The sequence below is a fragment of the Miniopterus natalensis genome, chromosome 2 (assembly GCF_054644295.1).
Source record: "Miniopterus natalensis isolate mMinNat1 chromosome 2, mMinNat1.hap1, whole genome shotgun sequence".
NCBI classification, from domain to species: Eukaryota; Metazoa; Chordata; class Mammalia; order Chiroptera; family Miniopteridae; genus Miniopterus; species Miniopterus natalensis.
The window spans coordinates 64,415,042-64,441,622 of NC_142082.1; the positions used below are offsets into that span (position 1 = coordinate 64,415,042).

A 26,581-nucleotide genomic window follows, 5' to 3' on the forward strand; every position below is an offset into this window, starting at 1 on the left:
TTCTTTTGAATCATTGCCTAGCAAATTGTGGAGAGTAAGAGGGAGGGGGCATGAGAAAGTCTGGATTTATACTAGTTTGTTGGAACTATGGGTGGTCCTTGGGACTTGGGACTATCGTGTAAAGTGAGGGCAGTTTTGTGGGACTGAGTTTTTAAGCCTGTGGGGTCTGTGCTAACTCCAGGTAGTGTCGGAATAGAGTTGAATTGGAAGATACTCCGTTGGTGTTGGAGAATCGGTAGGTATTGGAATGATGTATTTTATGTCGGAAGGAAACAGCCCAACTATGTTCCCTCCTAATGTTTGCCTTGTGCTTTTTGTTATATGGGAGTCCCTCAGACTTTTATTAGGCCTTTCTCTAGATCGTTCCCAGACTTGATGTGTGTGCATAATAAAATTGGATCAGCAGATTAAATCATCATAATTTAAGTATGTGGTTTTGTTAAATGGTGTGTCACCACATTATATTTAAATGTTCTTTTAAAAAGATATAGTAGCATATTTATCTGTCATCCATCCAGAATGATTGGGTGCATTCTCCTCAGTTTAGCCATATGTGGATTACTCGGTATTGCAGTAGGCAAGACAGTTTAATTTTTTCTTCACCCACTCAACACTAGTTTTATCATCTGTAAAGTGGCAAAAATAATATCTATATCATAACATTCTGGTGAGGATTAAAAAAATTAATGCAGAACACATAAGATAGTACCTGACACACATACACTCAGTACATTTTAGCTGCTATTCCTATCATCACTACTACGACCATTACAACTATGACCACTATTATCATGCTACTAATACCCTTGTTTTTTTGAATCTAATTCATAGCATGACAAGTGGTCGTATAAACTCTCCTAAGCACATGTTTACTTACAGCAAGCTATATTGGGGACGTGAGTTTAATCGATTGTGTTACTACACTAAACACTGTCATGATAAAAAACATTTTATGCGCTTTCTTCTCTGAGTTATTTTTTCAATTTTAAGGATCATAGGAAGGGGAAGCATGAGTGAGAAAATATGCAAATATGCACCAGTATGACTTCAAAGTGGCTTCACTGCAATGGGAGCCAAAGTTTCAAGTATCGTCATTCTTTAGGCACAAACAACCATTGTAAGTGGCTCTCTGAAGAGTTCAGTCATTTGACTGAACCTTGTATCTGAGAATTAGCTTGCTAATTGTGTTTACAACAAAATATGTTGAGGTTTTCTTAACAGCTATTAATGTGTTAGAATAGCAAATTTATTTTGTATGCAGGTAGTTTAAAAAAGAAACAAAAACCCTCCATGTTCTTATGCAACATTTTTCATGCCTCCCTTCTATTCCATTTTATTGAACCAAGATTGTAAACCATAATTTTTTTTTTTAATGTAATCCCATTTGATTGGGCAATTAAGTTGCTTTTGAGGACATTCCCATCCTTACAGGTGAAACCTGACTTACACCTCTTCCTCTGGATTAATTTGAAGCCTGAAAATGGTAGCATACCAAGAATTATTATATGCATTTTTAATATCATTTTGTATAGTTCACACTAGTGAGAATCAAAAGAAATTTTAACTAAAATTTATTTGAACCTAAAGCAAATATCCAAAAATTTGGTTTGAGCCACTATATCCTCTTTACATGTTGTTAATTCTTTTTCCTGATGTCATCTAAAATTCTCTGTGCAAAGATATTAGGAAGTGGTATTTAATGTCTGTCCTGCTGGGTGGCCAGTACATTGTCGAAGTGCCTTAGTGCCCTGCTTTACCACTTGTTCCCTCCTGTGCACTGTGAGAGCAACTTTGACAAAGAAGGAAAATCTTTATTCGATAATCACCACACATTGTGCTCAGGGTAGCAGTAAAGAAAACTTGGTATTTGTTCCACAGGTTTCTCAGATAGTTTTTGATACCTGTCATTGCTGCTGTAGATAAGCTTAGACAATAGAGAGCATTTTCCTCATCTTCTTCATGTACTCACTGTTCCTTCTCAAAGCCATCATGATTTTGAAAAATGTTAAAATGTTATTGAAATAGGCTTAATTTTAAAAACATTTTTCTTTGCCTTTCTGTCTGAATAGACTGATTAGTTTGGGGTGTATATAGAGGTGAAGAACTCTGATTTAAGACACATTTCCTAAATGTGGTTTGCTCTGAGCTTCATCTAATGTCTTAAAGACACTTAATAAATTTTATTTTTCCAGGATTTAAAAATTGAAAGTTTTAACAAATTTACTGAAATTTACCTTTCCTTTATTATAGTAACTTTTCTTACTTTTTTATTGTAAGGTTTTTCACAAACATTTTGTTTCTAGAGTGTTTTACCTTTTATGTATTATAATTTTGTCCTTTCAAAGTATTTAATGTCCTCTCTTTCAGTCTCTGTAGAAATGCTGGAAAAGAATTTGAAGCAGATGGGAAGGCAGCTTCAACAGCTTGAGAGAGATTTGGAAACCTTTCCCCCTCCTGAGGACGTGCATGATAAGTTTGTGACAAAGATGTCCATATCCTTTTAATATCTAAATAACTTAAATTACTAGTCAGCTAGAATTACAAATTATTTAACGTTTTAAGTACACTTGCATAAACAGAGATCATTCTATAGTGCCAAATTGTAGGTCTAATCTTTGCCTTCTTACAGGGAAATTTATCAGTCTTATCATGAACAATACGGAAATATATTCTATTGATTTCCCTTTTTTCCCCTTTTTATCAACTTGAATAATATTTTCTCTCATCTTTTCCCTTCCACATGCCCTGTTTCCTTTTGAAGATCATGGGAGATTGAAAGGATATGAAAACTCAATTTTGAGGAAGTTTGAATCTAACGCCACGATGTGATTTAGATATTTTGAAATGTTTCAGGATAAAGACTGGTGTGTCTAGTCAGCTGAATTTCAAGGGTTGGTGTATTCTAAAAATGGACTCATGTTCCAGAAACTTGACTATTTTCTAGAAATACTACATAGTTCCATAATCAAAATTGAGATTGTCACAATCACTGTGCGTGTAGATATTCTCCAAAATTAAAATAAAATTGACAGGTATATGCATGTGTATACATTCATACATATATATATATGTAAAATAAATAGCATGAGGCTTGTGTCCTGCTTAATTTAAGGTTTCTTTTGAATTTAATTATCTTTGGTTTTGCTAACTTTGTGGCTTAATCTCTAATGAGTAATTGAAGTAATAAACTTTATTTCCTGAAACTAATGTTGAATTGCTTTGCAAACCATTCTGTGAAATTAGAGACTGATATCTTTTGTGTTATAATAAAGTATTACTACTATGCATTATTAAAATCCCATATGGACTTCAGAATTCTACATGAAAGGATAACCTACTTTTAAAATGAGCTCTTATAAATAGACACTCCTAGTATTTTATTTTAAACTAAGTTGCTTGAAATAAAGTAACTGCTTTTCCTCTTTCTATCGTTCTCCACTGAGATTTGGCAAATCACAAAATTATTATTTGGCTTGTCATAGGTTTTCTTGTATATGCTTTCAAGTTAATTGTGAATTAGTTCAATTTTAGCTTTCTTTATTATATCTTTTGGGAAATATCATAAAAATGCACTCTAGCAACAATCAATTCTGGCTAATGTGTTTCCTTTCCTATCTTTCCTACCTAGCCAGTTTCCTCTTTTATGAGGCAGGGTACCGTTATCTCTCCACTGGAGATGGTTGTCTTTTTAAAACTAAAAATGAAATCTACATTTATTCATCAAAAATATATTTTGCAGTACCTTCTCATTTGTCATGGTTTTTAAAACTAAATTTGTAAAATTTGTTATTGCAGAGTTCTATTAGTTTCACAATTCTTAGCTTCAACTCAATCATTTTTATCATGTTAAAATATTCATATGTGCCAGTTTATCTTAATCATTAAGTACTGTTAATTGAAGTACTTACTATTGTTCCTACAGATAGAAAGCATTTTAGAAAAAGTTTTGCTTGCATACAGTTTCTGTTGATACATTGTGAGTGTATTAATCATGAAGGTCAGGTTTCTAGAAGATAAAACCTAAGATGAATTCCTGAGCTTAGAGTAAATGTTGTAGAGTCCTGCTCAGCAGATGATCTCAGGACCTATCAATACTTGTATTCACATGACACAAGAAGCTGAATGATGTTGGCTTCCTGAAAGGTATGCGGCTCATAAAAAGCAGCTAGCAGGAAATCAGACACGGAAGGATGAAGCTTTGTTGGAAACAATTTTTTATTCTGAGTACAATTATACTCCATGGATATGAAAGCTACTCTATCCTGTCGCTAAATATCACAACCTAGAAGCCTCTAATGAACTGATTAGCATTCATGTATCTCTTGGAAGTCAGATATATGAACAGTTGGTGCACTTTGCTATTGACAAAGCTTATGATCATAAATATTCTTCGCTGAGATTAGATTGCACTCGTTTGCTTTTCCTCTTTAGACATACTAGTTTCAAAGTAATTAAATTCATTCATTGCAAAGATTGTTTACTTTAATTAGGACTGACAACAAATCAGATCTTGAATATTAAATGCATTCATACAGATCTTATTAAAATGGCAAATTGTGAGCTTCTTAGATCTTAGAAAATAGAAGAATTTGGAAATGAAAATGCATAATAAATAAAATATATTTAACTAAAGTTTGGGTTATTAAGGCTCAAACTTTGTTTTAAATTTTAGTGCTGTTAGTTGAAGCACACATCAAATGTTTGATTCATCCACCAGTTCTGGGAGAATGTGTATATTATCCAAGTTGTTAAGGATGCAGTTTTACAAGTAGATATTTAGTGTGAACAATCATAATTTAGTGAACTGTTAATCTGTTAATCAAATTGTCTTAACTTATGATACAATTTTTTTTTTTTTTTACCATATCTTTATTGATTTCAGAGAGAGGAAAGGAGAGGGAGAGAGAGATAGAAACATCAATGATGAGAGAGTCATTGATCGAGCCCACAACCCGGGCATGTGCCCTGACCGGGAATCGAACCCCAATCGCTTGGATCCCGGGTCAACGCTCAACTGCTGAGCCACGCCCGGCTGGGCATGATACAATTTTATTAAAATAGGAAATTTTATTAATAGTGTTCAATTATAGCATATTGTACTTTTATTTTTCCAGTACATGCTCTTTATTTACATATGCTTCTCAACATTAAAAAAAATGTGAATTTAGTACATCCTTTAAAAGGCATGCACAGTTATTTCACACATATCACTTGACTTTTAGTAATAATGCTGTTGCTTTCCAGTTGCCAAGCCTGCCCAGAAATGTAATTAGAATTGAATAGTTCCAATGCTTAAAAAATGTGTAACACAAATTCAAGGTGGGGTCATTAGTACTGTTAGGTACAGCTATTATATGTGAGGTGTACACACATATTAAACTCTTATCAGTGAGAAAATTAAGAAAGTGCCAGGATTTCTGTCATGCAGTGCTTATTCCCTTCTTTTGACCTTCAAATTCTGAATCTTTATTATTTTAAGGGGAAAAAATAGATCCTAGAATATTGCCCATGAAATTCTCTTTGCATAAGCCTTAATCTTTCTATTTCCTTCTCTTCCTACCCCCTCTCCCAAGTCTCTTAGAAAAAATAATTTTGCTAGACATTTATATATTTTTATATTCATCACAACTTATATAGCAAGTTACTTGACTCTTTCCTATGTTACAGTCTTTAAATTTCTTCATTGCGACCCTGCTTTATTTTTGCCTTTTCTTTTTTATTGTTCCACTATATAGCAATGTTTTAATCACTTGAAATTTCGATGTAAATGCTAAAACTACTTTAATAAATTCCTTGAGAAAAAGACATCTATATCCAACACTGCATAAAATACAGCATTTTTCAGGTAAAGGAATTCGGTACATTTTTATTTAATTAAACTATAGTTAGGAAATAAAGTTGAAGAGTGGAATGGGTGAGATATAAACTTGTATAATACACGGTCCCCTCGCAGGAGTGAGAAGTGAGTAATTGGGTGATTTGTAAGAGCAGATTTTTCTTCTCTTAAATCAGTCTTATCTTTCCTCCCTTCTTTTTCCCTTGCCTGTCTTCCATTTAACCCATTCTCAACAAACTTGTAAGACTTGGGTTAAAATATCCTGCTCCCCATCCTCTGTGAATCTTCAGATTTATATTTATATTGATCTTTTTCTTCTCTGAATCTTATTGCATTCACAAAAGTGGTTACACAGTTTAGTGTTCACTGCCTTTTTAGTCATGCCTCAGTTGCTCAGTCAATGCCACCTTCTCAGTCAGGACTTCACTGACTACCCAACATAGATTAGCCTTGCCACTCTGTGTAACATCACAGAGTTTTTTCTTCACCATACTTATCACTGTCTGAATATCTCATTTATTTACTTTTTCATTATCAGTACACTCTAGAATGTAGGTTGTTTTCCCTAGTGCCCAGAAGAGGGGAATAGAGTGGAGTTCAAGGAATACTTATAGATTGGCTGGCTGGCCGGCTGGCTGGATCCTGGGTGCTAAAGATGTATACAAAGTATTGGACATGTATGACTGATTGAAGCTGATCCGTTTCAGATGTGTTAATGGAAGTAATAGACATCTTTTGTGGGAAAGTACAATAACGAGGGCAAGACATAAGAATAAATGGAGAATATATTAGTGCTAGGTCGTTTGGGAATGAGCTATACTTGTTGACCAGGAATTGAATCCCAAATCTTAGTCTTGCTACTTAGTTGGCTAACACTAAGTATTTGTGGTTCAGCAAGTGTGAACACAGATCTGGTAATCAACCTACCTTTCAATGTTTCGTATAGAAATTCATGAGAATTTGGCCTTTGTCCTGGTAAAGGAATAGAAAATAGATTTCACAAAAACATCAAGTGATTGGATAAATACCAATATTTTTGTAATGACTTTTATAAAATATTTATTTTGTTGAGTAGCTCACCTACTTCCCTAACACGTTATAAATATAGGACTTCATGCTGGGGAAATAAATAAGGCTTGACTACTACTAAGATGGGCAGTTTTATCCGCAGTTTAGCAGGTGGCACAAGAACACCTACATTTTCTTTTCTTTTGGGTGATGATGGTGATGTGTTTTTGTTTTTGTCTGAATATTTCACCATCTCTTGATGAGTAGCCCAACAATAATGAAGTAGAGTACCTCGTTAATGTAACCATTTATTCCATCCTAGCAGACAATCATTTTAAACTGCTGAGAATTTGGCTATTTCCAAAATTGTGTAAGTTTAATCACAATTTTATCATTCTTGTTGATAATTCCAGTTATTTAAAGCTCTACTTTATTTCCCTTGGGAGCAAATTGTTTTATAGATAACAATGATAAGAAAATTAACTTACAAAGCTCTCAGTTTTAGAACAAAATCATGTAATTTTTATGGTTTTGACTCTTGGTCTTCTTTTCCATCACTTTTTTAATAGATTAAGTATGCCCAGGCATATTCCAAATATTTCATTAACTTTTGGTTCATATCTGAAAATCTAAAAAATGTTTTTGGATAATTCTTATAGCTTTAATTTAACCTATTTACCAAATTTATTCTTGAGAATAGACATACTCCTAGGTATTAGAATTAAATTACTAGGATTTGTGAAGTCCTTGTTTTAAAGCTCAAAGCCTCATAAGCAGTGATAGGGGCAGAAATTAGTAGCTATAGAACCATAGTTAGAAACACCAACAAAAATAGGGTAACCTATTGTCCAGGATGACTGTTTATAGACTCTCTTAACTCTTAGCATTTCATTGAGATTGTTTGTGTGTAGGAATATGTATATGTGCAGTCTTTCATCAGAATTTTGAGAAGACCTGTTACCCTTCCCACCAAAGTTCAAGAATGATGACACTAGGATGAAATAAATAACTGGTACCAATGTAGTTGTAGATGATTAGACTTAATACAACTAAGAAGGTGGGGCACAGCATTTAGAGAAGGGGCTGACTGTCAGAGGTGACCACCCCCTAGAAATGGAGCAAGAACAAAGCACTACTAGGGAATTGGATTAGAAGGGAAAATTCACAGCATCATTACAGATGAGTATAATGAACTATAAATGCTATACGTATTCACTGGAAAAAATGATCACTCATAGCTGTAGAAAAGAAAGCTTTGTGGAAGGGGAAGAATTTAATGAAGCTTGAATGGTAGGTTTATGCCTGCGAAGGCAGAAAACAGTTTTTCTTCTATACAGATATTAAGACTACTATATAAATAACCCATGTGGATACAGTCTCTATCTGGGACATTAATAATTTTAGGTGAGAGATTATAGATGTAATAGATAAACCCAGTGTTGATTTCTGAATTTATTAATTATTTCACTTTACAAATGAATCACCATATGATGAAACTAATCTAGTGGTGTTTTCTGAATGCATGTCAAATGTGATTTTTATTTACATCAGTTCATTTTACCTACAACATTCCATGAATATGGTTATTTCATAAGACAATATATGGAAAACTGTTCCGTGTAATTACATTGTTATAATTCCTTGTGATTTTGTGATTTGACTAATTATAAGAAATTTTTGTTGCTCACCTAAGATTTAAAGAATGATACCACATAAAAATGCATCAACTATTATTATCTAGAGTCTACAAAGTATAAGGAGGCATTTCACTACTCAGTTGAATATAAACCGAGCCACAAAAAGATCTATAGATTTTCTTAAGGTCATTAAAAAAAAAAAAATCAGCTCTTGCATTAAAATTCAGACTCCATATATTCTAAAATACCGTGTATGTGTGTGTGTGTGTGTGTATTCAGACTCCATATATTCTAAAATACCATATGTGTGTGTTTATATTCAGACTCCATATATTCTAAAATACCATATATAATATATACATATATATAATTAAGTATAAAAAAACCCCACAGACATAGAAGAGCAATAGGAACCTGTAGACTGACTGTAGACATGGATACACATGGGTTGTGATTAACTGGGATGCCATGGTTCCTTGTGGGGAGGCTGAGTTCTCATTAATAAAATTACTCTGTGGCCCCTGGATTCACCACCTATCTGGCAGTAGTGCTGCCTCTTTCATCCTTGGTCTTTATTTTTTTCTCAAAGTGAAGGGATCAGATCATTTGCTTTATTTTACCATCCGCTGGGGAATGCTCTGACAGAGGAACTGTATGTTTTTGAAGCTATGGAAATTTTTTCTTTTTAGATAAAAACATTGTTTTTGGTTTGTTTCTCTTGGTATGAATCTAGTTATTCTTGTTACTGGCTTTTTTTTTTTTTTTAAAGTGGTGATGTCTATCCTTTTTTTTTAATGTCTTTATTGATTTCAGAGTGAGGGAGAGAGAGAGAAACATCAAAGATGAGAGAGTCATTAATCAGCTGCCTTCAGCATGGTCCTCACTGGGGATCAAGCCTGCAACCCAGGCATGTGCCCTGACTGGGAATCAAACTGCAACCTCCTGGATCCTAGGTTGACTTTCAACCGCTGAGCCACACCAGCTGGGCTGTTTATTCTTTTGTGTTAGAGATGATAGGATGACTTCAGTCAGTTTGATTCTGTGTGTTCCATTTATTTAAATGCCCCAATTTAAAGGAACGATAAACAATTATGATTGGCACTCTAACAGAGTCATCTTTTCAGACTGGTGATTTTATGTCTGACTGCATCAGCAATATATCATGCCACAAAGAATTCCATGTTTTGTTTAGAAAATGTGTTCTAATGCCACCACCACATTCACATTTGGTCTCAGTCTCAGTGTGCTTGAACTAAGTTGTTATAAATGAGAGAAGTAAATCTCCTTGTGTATGTATGATCATAATTTGAAATCACTTGATGCATACTACCAATTTTCTGAAAGATACATTAAAACATGAATTTACTTCCATAATAAAATAGGGTTTAATTGTAGCTCTTAAAAATTTATTTTTGATTGCCTTTCCAACCTTAAAGCTTAAAATGAGTAAGTGGACAGTAAAATACCAAGTATCTATATGCACTCTAAATGCCATTCATTTTTCTAAGAACTTTGCATGTATTAGCTCATTTAGTCCTCACAGCAAGTCATATTAAGATAGCTGATATTACTCTCATTTTACAGGTGAGGCAATTTTGGCACAGAGAGCTGAAGGCATTTCCTCACAGGCACAATACTACCAAGTGTAGGAGCTAGAAGTTGAACCCAGGTTGTCCCATTTAACTGCTGTGCTTAATGAGTATGTTATTGATTTCAGTACCATTGATTTTACTCAGTAGCAACTACTGAACTAGAATTTTAAATCACATTGCATGATCTGTATAATATAGATAGGCAAACTGGAAGAAAAATTTCCTTGAATTCAGTTGTAAAAGAGAAATATTAACTGTATAAATGTTTAACTTTTTTTGATAATTTTGCCAGAGTTAATTAGAAATTGAATTTAAGATTTCATCACTGTACAGTATAGATTGAGTCATGAGAATGGTTAACTTTTAGAGCTAATTTGTCATTTTGGAGATGTGTAATAGTAGCTAACAGTTACATTAAAACATTTTTTTCTAAACATTACTTTGAAATTTCAAAATTCCTTAACTGTACTATACAGTTTTGCTATCAGTGCAAAGGAACAATATGAGAAACTTTCCAAGTTACATGAAAACATGGAAAAGCTATACCAGAGCATCATGGAATACTATGCCATTGACATGAAGAAGGCGTCCGTGGAAGATTTCTTGACTGACTTAAGTAACTTCAGAACCACATTCATGGTATGTTAAAAATTGTAATTTTTTTAAAAAAAAGTATTTGTATCTATACTATCTCATCTATTACTACTTTTACTTCATTACTTCATTGCACTCCTATTGTCTAGTAAAACCTATCTTTTCTGATGTTGAAAGTTAGCCTTAAAATTTTGTATTTTAAATCGATTGAAAAATGTGATTTGTTGCCTTTTTGACTTTCCCAATATTAAACTGTAATCAGAAATTTTGATTGAAAAATGTGACAAATTCTGAAGTTTTTCATAGAGACTCCCCTCCTTGCTGATTACAGAGCACTGTTGTAATAAGTTTGTGGCTATAAATTTGTTTCTTTATACTTGCGATCAATTTGTATTTTTGTGGTGTAATTTAACCAAATTCCGTGCAGCTCTTATGAACCTTTTTCCCCCTTTTCTTTTCTTAATGTGTTGTACAATAAGCTACCTGCAGTTTGCCTTTGAATGGATTTTACATTCCTAGGGCTTCCTTTAGATACTTTAATAGGGAGGTCACGTCTTTGATGTGGAATCCTTTCATTTAGGCATTAAAAAGATCTTTTGAAAAGTATTAGCCGATTAGATGGGGGAAAAGAACCACACACATTAAAATGAGAAGGCATTGTTGCCTCGCTAGGGAACTGGTGATACATTTCTGCAAAGAAAAAGTATGTTATTCTTAATAGATAGGTAAGTCATTTTGGTATTTCAGCAAATGTTAGTGGGGGATTAAAAAGTTTTTGAAGTGTAAAGAAAACAATGTTTGGATTTAAAGAGCTAGGTTTTTTGGTTTTTAAAAAATCTCAGGAAAACTTTATTGTTGAATTTATTGGACTTGGTTATAATCCGTTGGTTATGATTAGGTAGCCTTTTAATGTCAGTATTTTAAAGGAAAATTGGTCTGTCTGCCTTAAATATACATTTTGCTTATAGCTTTGGTTTCTTTCCTCCACAAATTCAAAGTGATTCTTTAAGTTATTTTTATATCAGAAATGAATTTGATTATTAAATATATTATGTGCCTATATGTGTGATGTATTGAATGATATGTTATTTTAATTTTTATGTTTCTGAGGCAACATGGCGTAGTGGAAGAAGCAAGGGTTTTGCAGTCTGAAAGATCTAGCTTTGGATTGCACACCAGTTAAGTGACTATGAACACTATTTAACCTTCCTGAGACTCAGTTTCCATATTTGTAAAAGGGGACGTTAATTTCTTTCTCATAAGAGTATTTAAATATTAAATGAGATAATATATGTTGCTGTTTATCATAGCTTTTGGCATATGGTAATTGCTTAATAAATTGTTATTCAGTAAAGGGTTATTGCAAACCTTGAACATTTCCAAAGAAAGCTCTGATCCTTGCCTGACTCCTGGAAGATCACCTCTAAGCCCTTGGAATAGCCTACCTGGTAAGGGTTCTTTGTATACCTAGGACCAGGCTAGATAGTTTATGCTAAAAATGTGATTTATGGTGAATACCTGTTTTTGTTCACTTGACTGTGTCAGGTGTTCCTCTGTGGGGTGCTGGAGACTGAGTAGCTAAGGTCATTCATGCAGGAGATCCATGCCTACATGACTGACCTCCCCAGTAAACACTCCTGACATCAAAGCTTGGGTGAGCAGCCCTGGTTGGCAGTATGCTTTATGTGTTGTCACACATCATTGCTGGAATAATCAAACTCCATTGGGAGACTACAGTATGATTTTTATCTATTTCCTTTTCCTGTAATAAACTGTAACAGTGGATAAAACAGCTTTTCTGAGTTCTGTGAGTCCTTCCAAAAAATTATCCAACTGGAGGCTTCTCTTGGGGACCCCTGACACAATTATGCATAAAATTGTAAAATACATGTATGAAATAATATCCGTTATATATTGAATATTTTCTATATATTATTTTTCCAAATGCCTTACATATATTATCTCAGCCAATCTTCTTAATAATTATCTGTCTTTTTACTATACCATCTCTCTGTGGCAAATGAAGAAACTGAGGCACAGAAATGGAACACATATAGCTCAATGTGACAGAGGTATAAAATGGTAGAACTAGAATTTGAACCCATGGTCTTGCTCCAGAGCCAGTATTCTTAAATGCTGTGTCTTGCTGCCTCCCATGTTATATAGCTTGTGTTTCATTTTACAAAAGCACTAGCATTGGAGGGCTTTCTAAGGCGATCAAGTCCATATTGTAAGCAGTTGAATTGGGATTTGAATCAAGGTCTAATTCCCAATCATTCTGAAATCTGGTCGGATTAGAGAGTTTGGGTGTTCTGTGGGTAACTTGGAGTTTCTGTGAGTGAGTGGTGGGCAGAGGGAGAAAGGAGGTGTTTGAATGAAGAAGGTTCAGAAAGGAGGGGAAAGGAGTGGCAACTGTCCTTTGCCTATTGCAGAGTTCAGATGGTTCCTAGAAGTAGCTGCTATTAACACATACACCTGTACTAAATTAAAATCGTTAGAGCTAACTGTTTTTTAAAAGCATTTTTATCTAAATAAATAATTTGGAGATGAACTTTTTCTTAAGAATAAAAATAAGCATAAAGAAGACTGGACAGGAAGTACAATTTTGCACCCATTTTGTTCCTTTTTTTCTGGTGAATACAGTTATACTGCTTGAGTTTTAGACACTGTGTCTTAAAAAATACCAGAGTGTCAATATTAACAGAAATTATTGACAAATATCTTGTTTTCCAAAATCTTCTGATGTCTTCAGTTGCTATTTAATTTCATACTTATTCAACTTTGGAAACCAAGTTAACCTCAGTGAGCTGCTATGAAAATATTGGCAGCGATGGATGCGAGACTTTGATGCGTTGAAGGTCTGTTCTGGAAAGCCACATTAATATAGGCAAAAAGTATATTTTCTTTTTAAGAAAATAGTGTTAAAATGTGTTTGCATTGTTACTTTATCCATTGGCACTTAGGTATACTCCTCATAAATGAGCAAAATTTACCATACAGTGGCTGCCTACTTTGTATTACATGTAAGGAGCCAGGAACCACTGTCTTCCCTCCACGCCTGCCTTCCACTGGCAGTTTTACATGGAATGCTTTATCTCACGTTCAGGCCAGTCTACGATTGCTCTTTCCTGTCTGGAGGGAGCATTCCCTCCACGTTTGCCTGGTCATATTATTGTATGCACCTTTCTGACCTCTGCTTGAGCACCATCTAGTTAAGACCTGAGATCTATGTGTGTCTGGCTTACCTTTGGGTTTCTGTGTAATTAATGGGATATAATTAATAGATAAATTTATTAAGTAACCAATATTCTCATCTATAATGAGTGGTATGCTTTAATAGCTAACTCACAGTGCCAAGTGCCAGGCACTGGATTCATTCATTTAATTTTTGTTGTTGTTAATCTTCACCCGAAGATATTTTTTCCATTGATTTTTTTCAGTGGAAAGGAGGGAGGGAGGGAGGGGAGAGAGAGGCAGGCAGACAGACAGACAGACAGACATAGACATGATGTGAGAGAGACACACAGATTGGATGCCTTCTGCATGAGCCCTGATGGGGACCGGGGATCAAACCTGTAACCCGGTAGTGCCCTTGACCAGAATCGAGCCCGTGAACCTTTGGTGCAGGGGGCTGGTGCTCTAACCACTGAGCAACACCAGCCAAGTCTCATTAATTTTTAAGAATAAACAGATATGGCATGTATAGTGTTATTATACCCATTTTATAGATAAGGAAACTGAGGCTTAGAAAGGTTGTGACTTGCCTGTTGTTACATAGCTAGCAAGTGACAGCTGATTTGCTAACCAGGGGAGTCTGGCTCCAGAGTCTGTGTCATCTATGGGTAAACTTTATTAACTTCTATTACACATAGGAGTTATATTTAACAGACTCACAGGACTGACATGAAACCTGACTCCTCCCCCCAAAAATGTGGTCACCTTTACTTTTAATAGTAATTTAGTTCAGAAATAATTTATTCAAAAATATTTGTTTTAGGATTGCCCCAGATTTTATACTTAAGCAATTAAAGATGGACTCACTTTTATTCAAAGACCTTTACTATAGTTTTGACTGATTCATACAATCTCTCACTGGTGTGTCTGGGATCTCACAACTAATTTGTGTGGATTTAGCTGGTCTCTCTCTCTCTCTCTCTCTCTCAGTCTTTTTATAGTAGCTAAAAAAGGAATACCTTTTCCAGTCCACAGCCTCAAGCTATACAGACCAAGGGGGTACATGTCATGATCTTGGAGCTTCCCCTGAGGAAGAGCTCTTCATTTTGACAGCAGTTTAACTCACCCCTTCTCTTATTGGGGTTTCTCAACTGGGAATTGATTTGTTGTTGTCATTGTTTCAACAATCTACTCTAGGCAGCATGATCATAGGGAATGATTTTTTATTTAGAACTATTGATTAACTTTCAAAAATAGGGAGTAAGTTTACATTGTAATTTTATTTAGCTTTTTGTTATTACCATCTTCAACAGGACAAAACCAAAAACAACCACCAGTGATTGTTTCCTTCTTGCTAGACCCTGTGCTAGTGCTTTACATGTCTCTCACTTGTTCTTCACACTGTTTTTGAGAGGTACAGATTTTACTCATGAGCTTACTGCAGAGTAGAGAACCTTAGTGCCTTTGCATAGGCCCTGCAGCGCTGGTAGAGGCAAGGGTTAATGGAGACCTGCCCGGCTGCAAAGCTTGGACATTATTTTTTTTTAGAGTTTATAATACGTTGCTGCTCAGAGCACTTGTAAGAAAAGTCAATGTAATTTTTTAAGATGGTTTTTTAATAACTTAATAGAGAGAATCAACACAAGGCATACTTTATTTCTTTACTCTTTTATATAATAGCTTGGTATTTACATTGATGGGTTCATGATAGAATGCTTGCCGGTCTGCCTTTATTTCAAAGGCTAAAATGTTCTCCTTTAAAATTAGAGGCTGTTTAACGGCAGGAGTGAGGGTTACGGAGAGGGGCAAAGAGTTGGCACCTTTATGTGACAGATTTTTATTTCCTTTAGGACTCCTGTGAAGCATAAAGTTTGAATTGGAGGTAGTAGGTGGAAATACTTGACCTCACTGTACAGACTGAGTAAACGGGTGGCCTGCCAGGCATCAAGCTTTACCACGTGAAGTCCATGCCTTTAGTTGTCCGGTGTTGCATAACAGTGGTCATCGTTTTCCACGGCGACTGGATTTAGACTCATTGTTACATGCCTCTTATTACTAGACATGTCATTCTCCTGCAGGGTGAATTGAACTCACCGTGAGCTTTTTGTTGGATCTTCTCTTTATCTTATTCAACAACTATAGCATCTTGATGTCTGTCCTTTGAGTAGAAACCTAATTTTTGTGTCTCGTTGGTCACTGTGGCCTTGAAGCATATTGTATATCCAGGTCCCCCCTTCCCATTCCTATTCCTATTTGAGAATCTTGCTTAAAGCGCCTTTGCTCACATAGGCCTGAATTACATGTTTTTTTCCTTTTTCGTCATTGAAAGTTCTTTTGCTGTTCTCCTTCAACCAGGTATTAGCCTGCTGCAACAGCACTCTTAATTCCTTAAGCAACTTCCATCTGACACCTTATTTATCTTTCTTAACGATCTCATTTTAGAGATCTATACTTCTGAATGCTTTCACTTCTTAGGACTCCTTTGTTATTTGTCCCCTTTAGATAACATGTTTGAAAGTAGTTTCTCCACCAAATTATATATATTATGAATAGGCCATTTTTCTGTTTTAATTAGATATGTAACTGCTATGTAGACCCTCTGAGTTTTGAATTGCATATATTCCCAAATACAATTGATGTGATTGCACCAAAGAAGTCAGACTTTTTGGTTCATGTAGCTTCTTTTCTGAGCAAATGAACCTCTTCTGTTTTAAAGTACTATGGGCATTTTTATAGTTTCTAAGACCCTGCATATCTGGCTACCCCACATTACGGTTAGGCTTTTGAGGGCAACAGAAAGCAATCCCTGCCTTAAAAGTGGTTACTGTTGTACACACATAGTGGGAGCCTTATATTGTCTTTTTTGCCCCCTAGGTTTAGATATATTAAAATGCTGAACTTTGCAGTTATTTTCTAGTCCATAAAGTACAGTCTGTTTCTCCCTAAACTTTGTTTTTCAATTATATGCCTCCCTTTAGAATTAGGTGTATGACAAAGAAAGGATTCTGATTTCTTCACATCTTAAGTGATTTATGAATTCTGCCAACAAGAAGCCTCATCTTCTTTTTTTGTCTTTGAGTGGCTAAGGGTACAGGCTCTGGCATCAGATCACCCTGGGTGATATGATGGGAAAGTTACCTAACCTTGCTGTGTCTCAGTTTCCTGTTAATAACAGCATGTAGGGATGTTACATTTTGAAGATCAAGTGACATAATGTACATACCCTTAAAACAAGTTAGCTATCCACAAAGAATAGAAGTATAGTAATTTTCACCTTTCCCAATTCATTATAACAAGGCAATATTTTAAGTATTTTATTCCTTTTTTCCACATAGAATACTTTGAACTAAATAAATAGCTACCTATTTTTCATCAATAGTTCTGTCTTTAGATTACTTCTCCAAATTTGTTAGAGTTATGTTTTATCCAGTTAAAGATTTGTCATTCATGCTATTTGCAGACTTTAAGTTGATTTTTGGTTCATACAATTGAAATAACACTGTGCAGTGAACAAATGTAAAATCAATTATAACTCATTTAATCTTGCTGTGTGTTGATCAAATACAATTTATTCTTCTTCTGGATACTCAGACTAAAGTGGTGATTTGCCAAACAAAAGTGAATTCATCCAATGAGAGGGTAATTTTTTAATAAAGAGGACAGACAGAACAAAATGCATTTTGCCAAATCGTTTATATATATAAATTTGGTGCTTGTTAACTCTAAATGTAACTTCTGAGGGACACTGCATAGACCAACTAGGCAAGTAACAGGAGCTCCAAAGCGCTAAGTGTTTTCTCTGTATTCCTTCATTCTTGTAGATTGCCTCATGTTATCTGAGGAAGGAAAATCATGTAAAAGTCCTGTGGTTGGATGTTGAGTCAACCTGTGTAATTATGATAGAACATATCTTCTGTCCTTGCTTCTTCTGACTTGAAAGTGAGCCTATGACTTGAAAGTTGTCTTCATTGGCATTATTGTTATTCTGAGCTCGTACTTGGAGGTACAAAGCTCCAAACCTAGAACAAAATAAATGTTCTAAATATGGGATCTTATTTTCTTCTTATCTTTGGTATCGTTTATTTAAGGAGTTAGATCAATTCCAGGTGCTGCATATTTTGGCTATGCAACCTTGAAAATTAATTGCTAGGTTCTTCTAATCTTTATCCTTTAGGCTTTCACAGTAAAAACACACCTAGACTAATTGGCTTAATTTTTTTCTTTAGTGATAAGACTTATTCTTGCTATGCTGTGCTCAGTGAAATAATACATGCATTTGACTGACAGGTTTTGTATGACTAAATGACTGGTAATTTGTATTTCCCTTTTACATTTCAAGTATATTGTTTGTTCCCTGAAATAATATAGCAAAAGGTAAAACTGGATTATTCTAATACAATAATGAGGACAATGAATGATAACAAAGAGAAGTCAACTAAATAACTAATGTACAATCATAAGCAGATTAATCCATGTGATTGAGAAAATAACACTAAACTTGAATGCCACAAACAAAAATGAATAAAATGGCATATTATTTGTATATCAGATGTAGTAGTCTTCCACATTGTGAATGAGAGAGAGAGAGAGAGAGAGGGAACGAAGGAGAACACTATTGGCTTAAGGCTAATCTTGTTATGTTTTAAACATTACCAGTTTCCCCTGGAATATTTGGGGGCAATAGTTGGGTGTTTTCCTTGAAGAGGTGATCAGCAGTAGCTAAAAAATCCTGCCCTATCACCAAGTCTACCTTAAAGCACTGCTCTTCATGGCTGCCATCCTGTGCCTACCTGTGCCTTTATTTAGCCTCACAATTGAGAGGTAAAAATAATATTTTATAGTATATCATTTCAGAACAGAAAGGAAGAGAACACATTTAATGGAAAATGAAGTTCTACTTTGGGAAAACCTTAATTATAAACATTTCATACTTTATCTATTAAAGAAGTTATTGAATAAGTTAAAATATCTCATTGAGAATTTTACAAAGTGTTTGAAGGAACTGCAAACAAACAGTATAGTATAGTGATGAAGGGTCAGTAATGTTAAGTCCCTGATGGGCTAATAAGTAATTTATTGTTTCCTCTGAGACCAACTTTACAATAAAGAGCAACTTGAAGTTGAAACAGTTTAAACATCAGCATTGGCACATCCTTTGGGACGTTCTCAAAGGGTAGTGTCCCATTTTCAAAAGTTTCACTATCATCAAGTGTTTAACTAATAGCACCTGGTATAGAATGTTAAGATGATGAATTGTTTGTGCCAGTGTATAGTATATCGTGTTCTCCTATTCTCACTGATAGCATTTTTTATTGGATTTGGTGATACTAGAGAAATTAATTTGATTAATTTGTATGTCATCTAAATTTCTTTCTAAAGCCTCTATGTTGTAATTGCAATAGGAGTTTCTAAGAATAAACTTATTTTCCAAGAGGTAGTTATAATCCGTTGTTTATAATCCTATTTTTGCATGTGGAGGGAAATTTTATATTTAGGTGCAAAAGAAAATACTTTTAATGGAAAATGGACAAGTAGATCACATATATTTTATATTCTTAAAGACTTTTGTGACTGACATTAATTATTAAAAATGGTTTCTTTTATGTTTCAGTATAGGAATATATATAGGAGTACAGGCATACATTTTTAAGGTTAATAAAAAATACTTTCTCTTCCTGAAAATTTCATCATCAGGAATGTCTAGAAAGCAGTCATTTAGTATGGCTGACCATTGTCTCTTCTCAAGGTAAAGTCAACTCCTAACAAAGCATTTCGTGGGAATGTGTTGGACTCTTACGTGGCTGTTTATTTTGAGAAAATTAACCTGTGTTTTGATATTACCTAACATCCACCCTTCTGTAAAGCATGTGGATTTAAACTTGGTTTGTCTAGTGTTGTTTTAGAGACTTGAGACAAAAATTGAATACTTAGGCAGGAAGAAAAGATTTTTGAGTTTAGTGAAAATAGTACTAAAGAGATTACTGGCTTATATAGCTTAAATATCCATTAATGTTGAAAGAAATATATGTCTGAACAAGAAGATATTTATAAGCTGGTCAACGTTATTTTTCATATAATAAAATCTGCACTACTTTTCTAAGTTGCAAAAATATATGGAATATTATCATATGTTGAAAAATGTTGAGTAGGATAGATGGAACTATTTAAATAGACTAAGACCCAGCAAGAGAGATAAAGTATGATACAAAAAAAAAAAAAAGTCAGGATCTGTGGAAGTCTATTTGTGTTGTATACTTTCATTTTTATATTTTATTACAGTGTTATAAAACTAATGTATTCTTCAAGTAGGCATATTTGGCATATAGACTATTTCTTAAGGATTTTGTTTGTTTATTTTTAGGAGAGGACAATATACACACTAATTTTTTATATTTTAAACTTTTGGGGGAATATAAAATAACCATTAATTGTATCATTGGGCAAAGGTTTTGTTTTGTTTTGTTTTTAATATATCTTTATTGATTTCAGAGAGAGGAAAGGAGAGGGAGAGAGAGATAGAAACATCAATGATGAGAGAGTCATTGGTCGGCTGCCTCCTGTACGCCCTCCCCTGGGGATCGAGCCCGCAACCCGGGCATGTGCCCTGACCGGGAATCGAACCCCGATCGCCTGGATCCTAGGTCAACGCTCAATTGCTGAGCCACGCCCGGCCGGGCAGGCAAAGTTTTAAATTAATTCATCAGGAATGTTTAATTTTAAGTACAAGCAATACTTTGGGGAAAGAAAACACAGGAAGCTAAACTAACTCTCTTTTCTAGAATAAAATTTCATAAAGCATATTATATTTAGGAGTATCAAAAACAGTATTTCTATAGATACATGTAAATTAAATCTTTAGAGGTACATAGCTAGATTTGAGGTCAAGAGTCTATCTTGCCTTCCATACTTAATTCACTTCTACCTTCCCTGCCAAGTAATCCAGCTGTATTGGATGCATGCTTGACAACAGCAGTTTCTGTTAAATCAGTGTACAATCGTATTCCAGCATCTCAGAATAGAAAGCATTGTATTCTCATAGGAACTGTGAAAATCGGCCCTTCCCTAGTATAATAGGCATATGTATGATTGATGCATGCTAGAAAGTGGCTTTCCTTGATTTGTTTCTGGATAAATAATTGTATGTTTGAGGCACTTGATTAATAATATCATTGTAATAATGAAAAACATTTAAATTAGTAATATAATAGTAATTAAAATAATAATTGTTAACATTTATTTAGGGCTTACTATACATCAGCAGTTCTTTAAGTCATTTACATGTATGAATTAATTTAATTCTTATCATTTCCTCCTAAAATGGGTACTATTTTGCCCATTTTACAGAAGAGGAAACCACAAGTCACATAGGTATTTAGTGGCAGGTGAAGATTCAAAGATAATATCACTTCAGCTTCACTTTTCCTAACCATTATACTTTCTTTCTAATATGCAGTGATAAGCTCATATAGATTTTTAAAAATATCTGAAAGTAGTGAAATATCATACTTACTGTATTTTTTAAGATATTCTTGGTTGTCAGTTCAACCAACTTTACTGAGTGCTTGCCGAGGACTGATCTTATATGTCTATCCAATATTAAACTGCTTACCTTTGGATCCTAAAATGCACACATGTGCCCAGGAAAATAATAGTATATAGAACGGCCGCATTCTACAAAAGTGTTTAAGAATTAAAGATCTGTATGTTGGTCAGCTTTCTACAAGAGCACCCTTTTGAGACTGCTCATCACAGTACTGTAATAGGGACTCTTAAAGATCCATCCCACAACAATGCAGCAAACTATTTTAAAACATGGCTGCCTTGTGAGAAAGGGAAATTTCCCAGGGCAAACCGAGTTTAAGAGAAAAAGAACAAAGCTGAGACTTGCATGTTGAGCATAGGTACACAAAGGAGAAAGCCAGGCTTGCCCTCGGATGCCAAGATCAAGACTAGGGTGAGTGCACTGAATAAGACAATCCTAGTACAGAAGGAAACTAACCTTATCCAGGTTAGAAAAGATTCCTGATTACTTACAGAAGCAAATTCAAAGCTCTTTGCAGGAGGCAATTACAATTCGGGTCCTCAAGATTCTCACAAATTAAGTTTAATCAAATAAGAGCACTTAACCCCAATCAACAAACAGAGAGAAACAAGGGGTTGAATGGTAAAATGATCAGGACAAAAAAACAAAACAAAACAATAGCTGGAAACCTGCAAGACTTCAGATATGGGATAATATGTGAAATGTTTAACAGATGAGATTAAAGAGAGAGAAAGAAACAAGAAACTACCAAAGATAACCAAGCAGGTTTAATAAAGAACCAAATAGAACTTAAGGAAATGAAAGCATGATGGTTGAAATTAGACTATATTATACTCAGCTGAAGAAAAAAATGGTGAATTGAACAATAGATCTAAACAAATTGTTCAGAATGCAGTCCAGGGAGACAGTGCAGCTAGCAGTGTAAAAGACAGGATGCAAAGGTCTACCACTTGTATAATGAAAGTCTCAGAAGGATAAATGCAAAAGAATGAATGAAAGACATTATTAAGACTGATGGCAGCAAATTTTCTAGATCAAGAATCTGGAAGAACAACCTATAGCAAGACAGGGAAATTACATAAAATTCACTTAAAAAAATATTGTAGTGAAACTATGATGACTAATGCAAGTGATTTCACATCAGCAAAAATGGGAGCCAAAGGAGAAATATCTTCAAGTGTTGAGAAAAAGCCTGCTCTGCCAATTTTGAGTACTCAGCAAAAGCACTTTGGAACAAAGACAAAATTAAACTATTTGCGAATAAACAGATGAGGGCATTTTCCACAAAGATCCGTCTGTTAAAAGATCATGTAAAGCAGGGATTGGCAGACTCTTCAAGGGGCCAGCGAGTAAATGTCTCGGCCGCGCAGGCCGCGCAGTCTTCAGCCTCTCGCTGTACTGTAGCGGAGTAAAGCGGCCGGGCCGTATGTAAACGAGGGGGTGTGGCCAGGTTCCAAGGCTGCTCTACGGTACTGGTTGGCCCACCAAGTTCTGTAGTTTACCGCCCCCCCCCCCAAGAATGTATTTAAAGAAACAGCATATATTTTCCCCAAAGAAAGGTTTGAGAGACAAGGAGGCATACCCACCATGAAACCAAATGTGAAGAGTAAAGTATAAAAATGTGTAGCTTGTTTTGTAGAAAGAGGAGACAATAAATTGAAAGAGGTGTTTGTGGTTCAGGTGTTTTATGTTCTCTGTATTGTACAAAGGGGAGGAAGGAAGGTAAAGATATAATATTTAAGCCATGTTAAGTTTTAATTTATGCGATAAAATTACAAGGATGCCCAGTAAGAAAATAGACATATCCAGTAAAAATTTCAGACTTTAGGGGGAGAAATGGAACAAGAAAGACATAACTAAGTAAAAACGGGAAAAAAATAGAATAAGCATAGGTGTAAAGCAGGACAAATAGAAAGAATAATGTAAGGTGGTGAAAACGATATTTTATAAATCGCAATAAAATATTTTAAAGTTGAAAAAGCAAAGTCTAGCTTTATGCACTTTGAGGCCTACCTGTAAATCCAAGAATATGGAAAAGTTTGAAGTAACAAAACAGTTAATGAAATACAAGACAAATATTAATCAACAGCAAAAAGGGAATCTATGTTAAAAACATAAAATATACTTAAGGCAATATTACTTCAAGATGATAAAAAGTGTAATTCATCAGAAAGATACAGTTCTAAACTTTGCATATGTGTAGTAACACAGCACCAAAATAAACACGTGAAAGTTGATAAACTCTAGAAATAAATTGACAGAGTAAACATTATATTGGGAAACGTCAACAAAGTTCTCTAACTTGTTGGTAAGTCAGGAAAATACTAAAGACATGGGAGCTGAAACAATTCAATTAACAGACTTGATTTAATAGAACACCACTCTGCAATTAAAGGGCATGTTCTTCTCAATCACAAGTGGAACTTTTGTCAGATTAATCATGTATTAGAGATCATGAAACAAATCTTAATAAATTTCTGAGTATCAGCTTCATGCATTGACCACAATAACATGAAGTTAGAAATAAAATCAAACAAGGATGAAATTTAAAACTATTTTGAAAAATTTAAAAACACATTAGGTATCAAGGAAGAAATCATAGAAAAAATTTAAACCTGAACAATATTGAAAATACTCCACATCAGAATTTGTGGAATGATGTGGTATAAGGAAATTTATATCCTAAGTGCTTGTATTAAAAAATCAGAAATGCTGAAAATTAACAAGGTAAGCATTTGACTTTAGAAATGAAAAAGGAATGATATAATCCTAGAGAATATAAATGAAGGGAAATGAGGAAGAAACTTACTTAAGAGAGAATTTTTTAAAAGCCAAATTGTGGTTGTTTTGAAAAGACAAGTTTATTGGATAAACTTCTGAAAAAATTAAGAAAAAAACAATATTGAGAATGTAACAAGGAATATGATGACAGATACAGACGATAATAAAAAGAGAGTACACTACAATATTTTTTAGGCTAGAATTGGTAAGGTTGATGAAATAGGTAAGTTCATAAGGGGAAAAAATTACATATTGAAATTCACTTTAAAATAATTAGAAAGCTTGAATAAGCCTATAATTAATTTTTAATGTAATGATATTTCAAATCTTCCAGCTAACTAAATACTTGGCCCAGAAAGTTTTATAGTTGTTTTACCATATTTTAATGAAATTATTATTATAAACTAATAGAGTGTGAAAAAATTTATTATGACCAAATGTTCTAAAAGATAAATTCTTCAGGTCCATGTTGAATTTTTCCCAGAAATGAAAGTGTGGTTTTATATTAGAATATTTATAAACATAGCTTTCCATATTAAGAGTTATAGTAGGTTGAAAAAAAGTTTGATAAAATTCAATCCTTGTTCAGGTTTTAAAACAAGACAACAAACTAGCTGAACATTCTACTCCCTAATAGAAAACTAGGGACAAAAGGGAAACCCTCAGCCTAATCATGGAATTTAACTTCTAGCTAGTATAGTGGATAAGAAATAAATAAAAAGTATAACAATTAAAAATAAAGAAATTAACTGTTCATTATTATTGTCTGTGAATAATACTAAAAGGAACCTACAGGAAAATTATTAGAAATAAGGAATTTTATCAATGGAATATTTAAATATGTATATTCTTACAAAATATTAAAAATCACATTTTTTAAAAGTTACCATTAGCAAGAGCAATTGAGAAGACACAGAGAATAAAGGTAACATAAAATGCCTAAAACTTGAATGGAAAAAAAATTACTCTTCCCCCCCCAAAAAAAAGATTTAAAAAGACCCAAGTTAATGGAGAGCCACATGACATTCATAAATAGAAAGACTCAATATTGTAAAGATAGTAAATTCTCTGTAATCTACAGAATCAGAGCAATTCTGTTCCAAATCCTAATAGGCCTTTTCAAAAACCTTCGTAAGTGCATTTTACAATATAGATCACAAAGCAAAGGCCCAAGAATAGTGAAGATTTCTAAAGATGAAAGATAAGACAGAAGCTCTGATAATTAAGCCAGAGTATTACTGGTACAAACATGGATATCTTGACCAAATGGACTAAAACAGCCATAATACTTCACCACATATTATGGCCTCTTGAAATTTAGAAGTGGCTTTGCAAATCAATGGCAAAAGGCAGGCAAGTAGTGGAATGGTTATGGGTCAGCTAGTTTTCCATGTGAAAAAAGTAAATTGTATCCTCACTTCAAAAACTTTGTTTCCAGATAGAGTACAGACTGAAATGTGAACAGAACAGCATCATTAAGACTTTAAGAAGGAAATATAGGAGAATAGCTTGTCTTTGAATTAGGGAAAGATTTCTTAAATAAGATGTAAGTGGTACCAACAATATGAAAAATATTTTGACTACGTAAATTTAAGAATTTCCATTTTCCGAAACAACATAAGTAATGTACAGTTACAGTTACAACCCAAAATATACTGATAAAACATAAGACTAACAGACTAGTATCTGGAATATTTAAAGAACTGCAGATCAATAAGAACATGATGAAGAACCTAAGGGAAAGTGAGTAAAAGATACAAATGGCATTTCACAAAATAGAATAAGTTATAAGCTTGATTGGATACCATTATATCCCTGTCAAATGGATAGAAGACTGACTATGATAGTTTGGTGGTATGTATGCTCTGATTTCACAGGAATATCCATTGGCACAACCACTTTGAAAATACATTGATGCCATCTAGTAATAGTGAAGATGAACCTCTCCTTTTATTCATCAACTTTACTCTATCCTAGAGAGCAGTGGTTTTCAAACTTTTGACCATAACCCACATTGTAAAATTTTACAGTGAGACTCAGCACGTTCATGTGTATGTATTTTTAGATCAGAAAATCATCAACAAACACTACTTATTCTTACTTCTTGTGCTACATTCTAAAATGTTCTAAAATGTTCTTTTACTTAAAGAGTGGCTGTCACCAGTTTCTAAACAGGTTTAAGAACCAACTGATGGGACGTACCATCAAAAATCTCTTACACATATACACAGGTAGACATGTACAAAAATGTTTGTATCTGTATTGTTTATGATAGCCCAAAATTGGAAACAACCCAAATCTCACTGGTAGGAAAGTAAATAATGAAGCACGATTTAATATTATAAGCAATGAAAATGAGGTGCAATTTACACATTAAAATATGGATGAATCTTAGAAACATAATGTTGAGTGAAAA

The 26,581-nt window shown here is 34.1% G+C and overlaps 1 protein-coding gene across 1 annotated transcript in view; it reads left to right on the forward strand.

Annotated features, from left to right (window-relative positions):
* The window catches only part of DIAPH3 (diaphanous related formin 3), a 425,390-nt gene that overhangs the window by 262,565 nt on the left and 136,244 nt on the right, over nucleotides 1–26,581 (forward strand). Inside the window, exons 23-24 of the mRNA XM_087814306.1 lie at nucleotides 2,368–2,491; nucleotides 10,547–10,712. Coding sequence (XP_087670432.1) covers nucleotides 2,368–2,491; nucleotides 10,547–10,712 — 290 coding nt within the window. The remainder of the gene's footprint in view (nucleotides 1–2,367; nucleotides 2,492–10,546; nucleotides 10,713–26,581) is intronic.